General features: G+C 45.7%; 1 protein-coding gene across 2 annotated transcripts in view; it reads right to left on the reverse strand.

Annotated features, from left to right (window-relative positions):
• Nucleotides 1-13000, reverse strand: part of tbck (TBC1 domain containing kinase) — an 84194-nt gene that overhangs the window by 63130 nt on the left and 8064 nt on the right. For both annotated transcript variants that reach the window (XM_066678880.1, XM_066678882.1), the window contains exons 6-17: nucleotides 12101-12239; nucleotides 10957-11017; nucleotides 10348-10409; nucleotides 10130-10191; nucleotides 8355-8503; nucleotides 7881-8019; nucleotides 5892-5991; nucleotides 5732-5781; nucleotides 5487-5616; nucleotides 5254-5352; nucleotides 1470-1532; nucleotides 1028-1154 (exon numbers count right to left, since the gene is read on the reverse strand). In XM_066678880.1, coding sequence (XP_066534977.1) covers nucleotides 1028-1154; nucleotides 1470-1532; nucleotides 5254-5352; nucleotides 5487-5616; nucleotides 5732-5781; nucleotides 5892-5991; nucleotides 7881-8019; nucleotides 8355-8503; nucleotides 10130-10191; nucleotides 10348-10409; nucleotides 10957-11017; nucleotides 12101-12239 — 1181 coding nt within the window. The remainder of the gene's footprint in view (nucleotides 1-1027; nucleotides 1155-1469; nucleotides 1533-5253; nucleotides 5353-5486; nucleotides 5617-5731; nucleotides 5782-5891; nucleotides 5992-7880; nucleotides 8020-8354; nucleotides 8504-10129; nucleotides 10192-10347; nucleotides 10410-10956; nucleotides 11018-12100; nucleotides 12240-13000) is intronic.

Here is a 13000-nt window from a genome sequence, read left to right on the forward strand (position 1 = left end):
GACAGAGATACATAGATCCTAAGACAGAAAGAGATAGATAGATAGATCCTAAGACAGACAGACAGACAGAGATAGATAGATCCTAAGACAGACAGACAGACAGAGATAGATAGATAGATCCTAAGACAGACAGACAGACAGACATAGATAGATAGATCCTAAGACAGACAGACAGATAGATCCTAAGACAGATAGATAGATAGATAGATAGATAGATCCTAAGACAGACAGACAGACAGACATAGATAGATAGATCCTAAGACAGACAGACAGATAGATCCTAAGACAGATAGATAGATAGATAGATAGATAGATCCTAAGACAGACAGACAGACATAGATAGATAGATCCTAAGACAGACAGACAGACAGACAGAGATAGATAGATCCTAAGACAGACAGAGATAGATAGATAGATAGATAGATAGATAGATAGATCCTAAGACAGACAGACAGAGACAGACAGACAGAGATAGATAGATCCTAAGACAGACAGACAGATAGATCCTAAGACAGATAGATAGATAGATAGATCCTAAGACAGACAGACAGACAGAGATAGATAGATCCTAAGACAGAGATAGATAGATAGATAGATAGATCCTAAGACAGACAGACAGAGACAGACAGACAGAGATAGATAGATCCTAAGACAGACAGACAGATAGATCCTAAGACAGACAGACAGATAGATCCTAAGACAGATAGATAGATAGATAGATAGATAGATAGATCCTAAGACAGACAGACAGACAGAAATAGATAGATAAATCGACAGACAGACAGACAGACAGATAGATCCTAAGACAGACAGATAGATCCTAAGACAGACAGACAAATCGACAGACAGATAGATAGATCCTAAGACAGATAGACAGACAAATTGAGAGAGAGAGACAGACAGACAAATCGAGAGAGAGAGGACAGAGACAGACAGACAGATAGACAGATAGATAGATAGATGGATAATCACTAAATACACAATAATCCTAAATACTGTTTGCTACTATTCTGTGGTAAATACGAACCCTGCCAGTAGACGAGGTCTGGATGCGACACCACCCAGGCCTTTAGGACCCTGCGGAATTTGATGTGTCCCTGCGGCGAAGATAACAGTTCATCGTACTGATGACAGCGGGGGATGTCCACTTCGATCTGAAGAAAACAGAAACGAGGGAAGAGCGGAAAAGCAGTGGGTGCTTTCGTAAGATCCTGCATCTTCAAATAAAGCAAAGATGACATTCACATCCCTTTCAATTTCAGCAAAGAGTTTTCACAGGAATGCATGCTGTAGACTTTAGGCAGCATTAGATATTCACTGTCTGCTAGAGTTAGAGGAGCTGGACACTCACACTGAGCTCTATAAATAATTTAAAAGCTCTGTGAATAATACAAGCCCTGCAATAACGTTCAAAGGGTTAAGTAACTGCTAAAAACAACAGCAACAACAATAAACAAACAAAGCGATACCTGTCTGTCTGTGGGGATGGGGGTGTCTTTGTCGATGCCGTCATACTTCGCTTGAATGTCCCCCTATAAGAGCAAATGGTTTTGATTATAGACAGAACAACAAAGGAAAGAAAATGAGTGCAGTGGTCATAACGTAGAAAACTAAATACAGAAAATGCAAAGTGAAACACACTCAGAAACAAGTTGAATTGACTGCAGAGTAAAGAACAGTTTGGGTACAAAAGAGAAGTATATTCCAATTCATTTAGGTTCTGTTTTATTAGCCCTGGTTTGTCAGGGACCCCAAATAAAATCAAACAAACAGAACAGAACCCCCTTAGCACCACAATTAGCTAGTCAGTTAACTAGCCACTTATCTAGTCACTTAGCTAGTCAGTTAACTGACTAGCTAAGTGAATAGCGAACTGACTAGCTAAGTGACTAGTTAACTGACTAGCTAAGTGAATAGCTAACTGACTAGTTAACTAACTAGCTAAGTGAATAGTTAGCTAGTCAGTTAGCTATTCACTTAGCTAGTCAGTTAACTACTCACTTAGCTAGCCATTTCCATCTGCCTTTTACTGTGTGTGTGTGTGTGTGTGTGTGTGGCTAGCCTCACATCGTCATCCTGAAAGTCACAACCTTGTGCTTTATCTGACTCAGCCACTGGGCACAAAAGCCTCTCCAAATTAAAGATCAATACTGTTTCTGATGAGGACATATGAGCCATTACAGTTGTCTCCACACCTAGCATTAGAGTTGCTCCAATGAATCAAAACATAAAGACCACCTGCCTCATAAGCTGTTTAGTTCATGAGTCATGATTCAAACTGACATCCACAGGCACGGACAGGCCCAGGGGTTCCCTGCAGAATACTGTAAAGAGAAACATGCTCTTCTACACCTTCCTCCTTTTATCACGATACATTCTGCTCCTTCAGTTCTCCAGATAAACACTGCACATAAAAGGCTGGAAATGGAAAAGAAAAATGGACTCGTGGGTCCAGGGTATTATATTCCTCCATGCCGTGGTTCACAGCTGTGATGCTCTAGGTCCGTTGTAGGTGATATGTAATGGATGTGTGTGAGGCTCTTCCCCACTCAGTGTCTACACATACTGCTCCATAAACAGCAGGAGGCACTGCACAATGCGTTGTGACATGTCTCTCCTGCAACTGCCATTAAATATCTCCCTGACTTGCCACAGTTGTCCTGTCAGTTCAGATCACACAAAACCGACTTCACCATCCTTGAGCATCGATGAGCCTCAGGTCCTGAGGTAATAGGTAATGACCACTGCTGTCAGAGAGCAACCCACAAGGTTGATATACATTACCTTGTATCTACATGCACTGTCCATTTCATCAGCTCCACTGACTGTAGCCTATCTGTTTCCTATCTGTCAGGACCCCCCAAAGAGCAGGTCTTATTTGGGTGGCGGATCATTCTCAGCGCTGCAGGGACAATGACGTGGTGGGAGGGTGTTAGTGTGTGATATGCTGATACGAGTGGATCAGACACAGGAGTGCTGCTGGAGTTTTTAAAACTCCCTGTGTCTCTGCCTGACTGGGAATAGCCCACCAACCGAAAATATCCAGCCAACAGCATCCTGTCACTTTGTTCTTTAAGTACAGTTAGGATACGTACCTTGCTCAATGGCATTTCAGCCATGGATGTTGAGGGAGGGGGGCGCTCGGGCGCAGTTTTTTTCACCGCCATTTTTCCTACCAGTTGAGGGGACCACCCAGGGAACCCTAAGCTCCCAAACCAGCTCCTCTAACATTTAAGCTCTCGCATGTACCCCAGACCCTGACATTGTTTTGCTTCACTCCATCTGTGAGTGTGGTGTTTGAATCTTGTTATTATTAACATTGATATGTGCTCTTTAAGCATCAAGTAGTCGCAAGTATTGGTTGTGAATGCTAATATACAAAAGAGCTAAAGAAAATTAAGGCACACATGATTTAAGGTAGTGTCGCAGTCACACAGCTCTAGGGGCCTAGAGGTTGTGGATTCCCTGTGTCTGTGTGGGTTTCCTCCTGGTGACTGTCTGTGAGGAGTGTGGTGTGTTCTCCCTGTGTCTGTGTGGGTTTCCTCCGGGTGACTGTCTGTGAGGAATTGGTGTGTTCTCCCTGTGTCTGCGTGGGTTTCCTCCTGGTGACTGTCTGTGAGGAGTGTGGTGTGTTCTCCCTGTGTCCACGTGGGTTTCCTCTGGGTGACTGTCTGTGAGGAGTGTGGTGTGTTCTCCCTGTGTCTGCGTGGGTTTCCTCCGGGTGACTGTCTGTGAGGAGTGTGGTGTGTTCTCCCTGTGTCTGCGTGGGTTTCCTCCGGGTGACTGTCTGTGAGGAGTGTGGTGTGTTCTCCCTGTGTCTGTGTGGGTTTCCTCCGGGTGACTGTCTATAAGGAGTTGGTATGTTCTCCCTGTGTCTGCGTGGGTTTCCTCCAGGTGACTGTCTGTGAGGAGTGTGGTGTGTTCTCCCTGTGTCTGCGTGGGTTTCCTCCGGGTGACTGTCTGTGAGGAGTGTGGTGTGTTCTCCCTGTGTCTGCGTGGGTTTCCTCCGGGTGCTCTGGTTTCCTCCCACAGTCCAAAAACACACGTTGGTAGGTGGATTGGCGACTCAAAAGTGTCCGTAGGTGTGAATGTGTGTGTGTGTTGCCCTGTGAAGGACTGGCGCCCCCTCCAGGGTATTTTCCCGCCTTGCGCCCAATGATTCCAGGTAGGCTCTGGACCCACCGCGACCCTGAAGTGGATAAACGCTTACAGACAATGAATGAATGTTGAAGGAGGAGAGCGCAGTTTTTTTCACCGCCATTTTTCCTACCAGTTGAGGGGACCACCCAGGGAACCCTAAGCTCCCAATCCAGCTCCTCTAACACTTAAGCTCTCGCATGTACCCCAGACCCTGACATTGTTTTGCTTCACTCCATCTGTGCTCTCTAAGTACCAAGTAGTTACAAGTATTGGTTGTGGATGCTAATACACAAAAGAGCTACAGAAAATGAAGGCACACATGATTTAATACAGAATTTTAAGATAATGTACAACATAAATCTCCGAAAGCAAAATTCAATACCTTGGAAACTGTCTTCAAAAGCAGGTATTGGCGACTGTAAACACTGACTATGGTTTTAAATTGGCAGATGTGTAAAGCACAGCCCGAAGGAAATTGAGTTTGTTTTCAGGCCTCAATCAGGTATTGCTGAAACGGTAAACTCTGCACACAGACACCTACGGAAATCAACAACAACAAACTGAACTACCCTCTGAGGTTACTGAAGATGGAAATGGCTACGTCGATACTCCTTGATGTGCATAACACTGTTCCAGCTAAGTACCAATCGATACACTATATAAATACTGCTCTGATAACCACACGCTGGCAGGAGGTGAGGAACAGGCGAGGACAACAGCTATGTTTACCAGTGCGGAGCTACAAACTTGTTTCTGCTGTTCTTCTAATAAAAATTCCTGGAGCTTGGAAAACATTAAACTTTAAACGATGTGTGATTCATTTATTCACACTTTGTCCTTCTCACGGTCGTGGAGAGTCCTAACAGAAATCAATGGGCACGTGGGCAGGGACACACCCCGGACCGTGGGCACTCACACACTCGCACACATACCTGTGGATTGTGGGAGGAAATCGGAGCATCCAGACCCTGGGAATCACACACCACAGCCCTCAAGGACAGTGAGCCGAGGTGGGGGCTCAGTCCACAGCCACAGGACCCTTCCTGCAGCGCCAGTGTCTCCTTAGTTGTGACTGAATATTACTACAGCATCTTCATCTAAGCGTGTACTCACTTCAACTCCCAGTAGAGCAGCCCAGGCCAGTCCTCTGAGCAGCGGGGGGATGTCCACTCTGGCTTCCTTCCACACCTGGTTCTTTTTGTAGGGATACGCCTGAACAAACAGCACAACTCATGTTCAAATAGAATCAGCACCAAATTTTAAGGCTACAAGTCTGTGTACGTTCCTTGTTTTATTGTGTACTGTATGGATTATGGTGTGTGTGTGTGTGTGTGTGTGTGATTCACCTTCAGCAGCCTGTTGAAGAGGACAATGCGTGTGAGCTGGTACTCTGTGTCTCTCTCGCGGATAATGAGCGGCAGGCTGACGGCAGTGGACAGCTCGTTATTGCTGTTGGACTGGGGCAGGCTGCTCTGCCTGCAGGACACAGAAGAGTCCAGTCTGCCATCAGTGGTGTCAAAATCCTCAGTGCTACACTAAGGGCCAACTGGGCAATTTTTACGCTCAGGAGAATAAGAAAAGTGGCTCTTACTCATCCTCCAGCAGTGGGTAGTACGCCTCTCCTGCCACATCCTTCAACCTCTGTTAGTGGGTGGCAGAAATGTTTCAGTACATGTGCTTTAACAGCTGTAAATTATTTCACAAGGAGAGTACACACACACACACACACACTCTCTCACACACACACTCACATTTTTCAGCTGACAAAGGGAGAGTGTCACTGTGGTGTCATCCAGGAGGAAGCTCCGGTCCCGGCTTTGGCCAAAAGACTCTCCATCTTCTAAAATGAAACTAGAGGAAAAGGAATGGCTTGCTTTATTAGAGGAAGACTGGCTGGGAAGGCAAGTACTTTAAAAAGAACTGGAACAAGATTTAAAACACAGACAGACACACGCGCACACACACACACACACACACACACAAAGAATAAACATACTATGAAAAAGCAAACCATTCTATTACACTAATTTATTCAGTTTGCTTTTTGCACTCTCTAAGCAGGTGTGTTAAAATCACGGTACTATATTAAGGTTTACATTTATTGCATTACTTTTATTAAAAGGGGACATAGTTTACTGAGGGCGGCACGGTGGTGCAGCAGGTTAGTGTCGCAGTCACACAGCTCCAGGGACCTGGAGGTTGTGGGTTCGATTCCCGCTCCAGGTGACTGTCTCTGAGGAGTGTGGTGTGTTCTCCCTGTGTCTGCGTGGGTTTCCTCCGGGTGACTGTGTGTGAGGAGTGTGGTGTGTTCTCACTGTGTCCGTGTGGGTTTCCTCCGGGTGACTGTCTGTGAGGAGTGTGGTGTGTTCTCACTGTGTCCGTGTGGGTTTCCTCCGGGTGACTGTCTGTGAGGAGTGTGGTGTGTTCTCACTGTGTCTGCGTTGGTTTCCTCCGGGTGACTGTCTGTGAGGAGTTTGGTGTGTTCTCCCTGTGTCTGCGTGGGTTTCCTCCGGGTGACTGTCTGTGAGGAGTGTGGTGTGTTCTCCCTGTGTCTGTGTGGGTTTCCTCCGGGTGACTGTCTGTGAGGAGTGTGGTGTGTTCTCCCTGTGTCTGTGTGGGTTTCCTCCGGGTGACTGTCTGTGAGGAGTGTGGTGTGTTCTCACTGTGTTCGTGTGGGTTTCCTCCGGGTGACTGTCTGTGAGGAGTGTGGTGTGTTCTCACTGTGTCTGCGTTGGTTTCCTCCGGGTGACTGTCTGTGAGGAGTGTGGTGTGTTCTCCTTGTGTCTGTGTGGGTTTCCTCCGGGTGACTGTCTGTGAGGAGTGTGGTGTGTTCTCACTGTGTCTGCGTTGGTTTCCTCCGGGTGACTGTGAGGAGTGTGGTGTGTTCTTACTGTGTCTGCGTGGGTTTCCTCCGGGTAACTGTCTGTGAGGAGTGTGGTGTGTTCTCACTGTGTCTGAGTGGGTTTCCTCCGGGTGACTGTCTGTGAGGAGTGTGGTGTGTTCTCCCTGTGTCTGCATGGGTTTCCTCCAGGTGACTGTCTGTGAGGAGTGTGGTGTGTTCTCCCCGTGTCCGCGTGGTTTTCCTCCGGGTGCTCCGGTGTCCATAGGTGTGAGTGTGTGAATGAATGTGTGAGTGTGTGTGTTGCCCTGTGAAGGACTGGCGCCCCCTCCAGGGTGTATTCCCACCTTGCGCCCAATGATTCCAGGTAGGCTCTGGACCCACCGCGACCCTGAACTGGATAAGGGTTACAGATAATGGATGGATGGATATTCTACTGCTTTTCCTCAAGTGAACACAGTTCTGGGGTCTTAAATATACCTCTGTGACATGCTTTAGTCAAAACACTACAAGGCTTGTTTCGGTAAAAGAAAACTCACTATGCACTGACAGGGTGGGGGCCCATAGCGTCATATTAGAATGAGCAAGAAATACTCCTATGCACAATGTGCACATGGGTAGATCATTCTTTATTTAAATAATGAGAATCAGCCTTTTTTTACATTAAAATAATTCAGTACAAAATTAATGCTGATTACTGGAGCCGGATTGATAAGCGTTCCAACGAAACTAAACAAATGAAAGTCGAAACGAAAGGTTAATGCTGCCGTTCAGTCTAATACACTGTCTACTGAACAGTGTGGGGCGAGACAGCAGAGTTTATTTTCCTGAGAATAGGATGTGCTGAGGGTGTGTGTACACATGTGAGAGTCTGAGAATGTGGGTGTGTGTTTGTGTTTACTTGGGCAGGGTGCAGACTGGAGGTTTGGACTGGATGATGCCTTTGTTGGTCAATTCTTTCTCCAAGTCTCCTCCTGCCAGACACCACAGGTGGTAGACCTCATCCACGGATCTCTCAGACAGATAATCCTCCCCATCAACTGCACAGACGACAGAGAATCAGCCTTGCTGGGCAAATCAACTGCTAAGGTCACCTAGGTTTAACAGCACAGTGCCAACTGAGGCAGGGGGACATTACAAGACATGATCCTTAAGAAAACCACTGGTCAAAAGATCAGCACTGATGACAGTGCGGCTGTCTCACTGGTGTGTGCTGTAGTGAGTGAATGGCTAGATTGCTTCTCTCTGTTTGTGCAGTGAGTAAAAGACACACATCGCCACCCGGTGTTCATAAGTATTAATTACCCAAAAGTCAAGGCATTGTTAGTGATTTTAAATTAAGGATTTATGACAGGTATTACTCCAGTACTAAGACCTTTGCACAGTTCATTGATGTCCTCTGGCAGCTCCAGGTGGGCACAGCGCAGGGAAGAGGAGAACAGACTGACCGGGCTCCGATAAGGTGTGTAGAGGCTGGACACTCCCTCAAATACTGCATCCTGCAGCAGCTCTGCTGGGGTGGGCCTGGATCACAGGTTAATAACAACAATAAAGTCATGTAACTGAAGCTGAACGCATGGCAAAGCTGCTACTGCACAATCTCAAGAGCATTGAATATATTAATAAATTAATTAAATACATATTGACTTCCATGTTTTTTTCTGCATCTTCTTGATTTACATATTTTCCTTTTAACTTAAAGGCTAAGCAGCAGCTCTATGAAAGTGTCAAACAAATAAATACAGTGGAGTTTGAGTTCCTAACTTGTGTTTATTGATAGTCAGAAAACATGTTATTTCTTACTAATTCAAGGAATAAGGTTTAAAAGACCGTTGGTCCCCCCCCCACGGTGTTTGGAAACTCTAATAGGCGTCTTGCCTGTGATGTAGATGGTGGACAACAACTCTAGAAGCTGCACTTAATTTAATGGAAAATGACGAAAAGGTGTGTTGTTTGTGGCTGCAATCATTCAATGTACAGTGGGACATCTGTGAACAAATGGCCCAAAGATCCCAAAATATCCAGAAAATGGACTAAATTTGTCAACTTTAAACGGGCACTTTGGAAAGGACCATCCGCTCACTCCGTTATCTGTAGCTCATTTCACTGGCGCTTTTCCAACAATATGGGCATGTAAGGACACCAACGAAAGGTGTTCAAGAGCCTCTGTAACATGGAGGTAAACAGGGTAAGGACACTCACTCCGCCTGTTTTAGTTGGTGTTAGTTAACGTTAGCTTGACTCGCTAAACTCGGTGGCTCAGATTATACTCGACTACGTAGCTGCATTACGGAGGTTTATAGTGTCGGATGAATTCGAGTTCGACTTCGATCACATTTACAAGAATAACGGTACCTCTAAATTTGAGTTTAGCTTATTGCTAGGCTATTGTCATGAATAATGTTGGTTATTTAGCTAGATACTGTCATAACAGTCAGTCATAACGGTGTTTTACCGCGGCGTTGTTCAGCTGTTGTCCACCAGTGACGTCACGGTTGCGTTCAAGAATTTCCGTCGCGAGCTCGGGTTTTTCCGTCAATTTAATAAAATTGTCAGTTTTAAAGCAAATTAAGCTGCTATTTTTATTTTAATTCATACTTATATCTGTCAGTAACTTAAATAATGTGAAATATTCATGGAGGTCCTTTAAGTGGTGCTTAGCCTTTAACGTCAGTGGTACGTGAACTTTGCAGATTATTTGATTTATATAGAACTCAAAGGAGCACTATGTAACATTTGGTATTTCTGCTCCTGGGCGCCCTCTACAGCTGCAGTGTGGAATTCATGTTTACAGCGCTGTACTGAAGTCAAGGGGGATGAGAGCTTGGTTTCCCACACTCCTCAAAAAGTTACATAGTGCCGTTTCTGCAGTGCTGAGCCAAGAGTAATCACGACTCCCTGTTCTTCCTGTTACAGGTCATTGAAACATCACAATGATTTTCAAGCTGTAGTGAAGCTTTGCTTTAAAATCTTTATTCATTATTATTATTATATCTATGTAATAATAGAAAGAACCCTTTGTTTTTAGGCACCCTGAAAACAAAGGGTGCCTAAAAACTGCTAAATTATTCCATCCTCAAGACTATTAAAGCCTAAGGGATGTCCTTTCAACAGCATGAAGGAAATGATGGACTGTAGGAGGCAGGTTACCTTTTTGAAGGCAGAAACGTTAGGCATTTGCTCAACAAAGTAAGCATATTCTCAGGAAGCTCCTGGAACACACATGGATTGCTGCATTAGCAAAGCGGACATTTGTTACTCTCATAAATGACAGAAAAGACAAGCAGCATGTCGAAGTTTGTCGTGTGGAACTGAAGGTCCCTGGGCCAGTGGCCAGTAAAGCTTGAGCACAGCCACAAGAGACTCACCTTAATGATGTCCAGACATCCGTGCTCTTCAGCAAGGACAGTGACTATGTCATCCATGCAACCTGCAGGAGGAGGCCAATTAGTCCAGCGTCAGAGGATGGAGATTGCACTGATAGGTTCACAGAAACACTCAACCTGATCTGGGGTCATTCACAAGGGGAATATCACCATTGTTTTTTTTTTGGTTTGTTTGTAAACAGGAGTGGAATTGATCATGACACCAATCTGATGAATATTTATAATTGTTTACAAAATCCTGTTGATTTATGACTGTCATAATCATGTCATCTGTGGACTCTTAAACAAGTGGGAACCACAGGTTTCATTCTGCAAAATTAACTGTATTCAATTAACTGTATGTACAGGGGTAGCCAGCAGGACAAAATGGGGGCAGGGGTAGTGAAGGAACAGTGGTACAATGCCCTTGTGCAAGGCACCTAACCCCCTATAACCTCCCCTGGGCACAGCGGCTGCTTTGCCTGCCGTTCCGAGTTTGTGTTTACTGCCACAGATGGGGACAAACTAAAAGCATTTAACTGTCTGGTGGCTTTAGTGGGTTAGTGGCTGTTTATTGGAACACACAGAGAAGACATTATAACATGCACTTACCTAAAGTAATAATGAACTTTAACCTCTCACTGATCTCAAGGTTCTGTAAAAGCTGCCTGCCCTGTTAGACACAACATGAAGTTTATTACAAAGCTTTCTAAGTATAAGCAACGTCCACTGACACCATGTACACAAACATGTCTTTATCAGAGTGTAACATTTCCTTCAGATTTTGTTGGAAGAAAGTCTCTGGAACAGAATGGAAGTGGACACATTATACTGTATTTATAAACATACATTTCCATTTAGTTGCTAAGGTGTCGACTCCACACTGGAACACACCACACTCCTCACAGACAGTCACCCGGAGGAAACCCACGCAGACACAGGGAGAACACACCACACTCCTCACAGACAGTCACCCGGAGGAAACCCACACAGACACAGGGAGAACACACCACACTCCTCACAGACAGTCACCTGGAGGAAACCCACGCGGACACAAGGAGAACACACCACACTCCTCACAGACAGTCACCCGGAGGAAACCCACACGGACACAGGGAGAACACACCACACTCCTCACAGACAGTCACCTGGAGGAAACCCACACGGACACAGGGAGAACACACCACACTCCTCACAGACAGTCACCCGGAGGAAACCCACGCAGACACAGGGAGAACACACCACACTCCTCACAGACAGTCACCTGGAGGAAACCCACGTGGACACAGGGAGAACACACTACACTGCTCACAGACAGTCACCCGGAGGAAACCCACGCAGACACAGGGAGAACACACCAGACTCCTCACAGACAGTCACCCAGAGGAAACCCACGTGGACACAGGGAGAACACACCACACTCCTCACAGACAGTCACCCAGAGGAAACCCACGCAGACACAGGGAGAATACACCACACTCCTCACAGACAGTCACCCGGAGGAAACCCACACAGACACAGGGAGAACACACCACACTCCTCACAGACAGTCACCCGGAGCGGGAATCGAACCCACAACCTCCAGGCCCCTGGAGCTGTGTGACTGCGACACTACCTGCTGCGCCACAGTGCCGCAAATTCATCACATCTTGGGTCTAAACTTTTGAAAGGTAACGTCAACACAATAAGCCATTTTCCTGAGAAAGAGCTAAACAGTCGTTATATATCATTTAAAAATATAAGTGGTAATACACACAGCACAGAGCTCAAACAGCAGGACCCCTAGAGACCACACGTCCACTTTAGGTCCAGAAGGCAGCGGATTCTCCCTGAGAGGACCCTCAGAGTGGAATGAACATTGAGCCACCACCTCTGGAGCCAGGAACGATGGATACCTAGGGGGAGAGAGAGAAATGGCTGATTCACATTATTTAAATGACCCACGATCTACAAACCCACACATCGAGCTCTCCACCCCTGGTGTGAACTATAGGACTATTTCAGCTTTGACACTATGGGGCCCCCACCCAATCCATATGTGAAGCAGGGGCTCCTTTCTTTCCACACGGCTATATGGGCACTGAAATATCTGAAAATGTGTATCATATATAGAAGACTATAAATAATACACAATGAAGAACTGAAGTCGTTGGACTGTAAAGGGTTAAAACGTTAACCCTTCATTTAAAGATGTATAAAGATGCAGGCCCTGAGACAAAAAAGGCAAAAGACAAAGAACAAGAAACAAACGCATGTTTCCATTCCCGTGAATTTCCACTAATCTGTATTTTAATGTTAATATAATGTTAAATATTCACAGACATATATCTGTAAAGGACGGAGAGAATGCAGTCTGAAGCCGCTCATATTGTTCACATAACTGACCACAATAAGGCCAAGCTCAGCGAATCACTGCAGCAGCATCAAAGTCAGTCCGATAAGCTTATTACATTTTCTGGGCAGATGTGGCTGAGCAGCTAAAGCAGACAGAGAAGGACAGGCCGAGGTCACGAGCTTCCACTGCGAGCGTCCATCATCCCCTTCCCGAAAAAGGCAATCTCCAGCCGGATATTAGGAGGCAAACCCCCGGAGAACAAGGCCAGCCGCCTGGCCCCATTATTTACAACGGCCTAAGAGGAAGTTTGCTTTGATATCG

The sequence above is a fragment of the Hoplias malabaricus genome, chromosome 8, assembly GCF_029633855.1.
Source record: "Hoplias malabaricus isolate fHopMal1 chromosome 8, fHopMal1.hap1, whole genome shotgun sequence".
In the NCBI taxonomy this organism is placed as follows: Eukaryota; Metazoa; Chordata; class Actinopteri; order Characiformes; family Erythrinidae; genus Hoplias; species Hoplias malabaricus.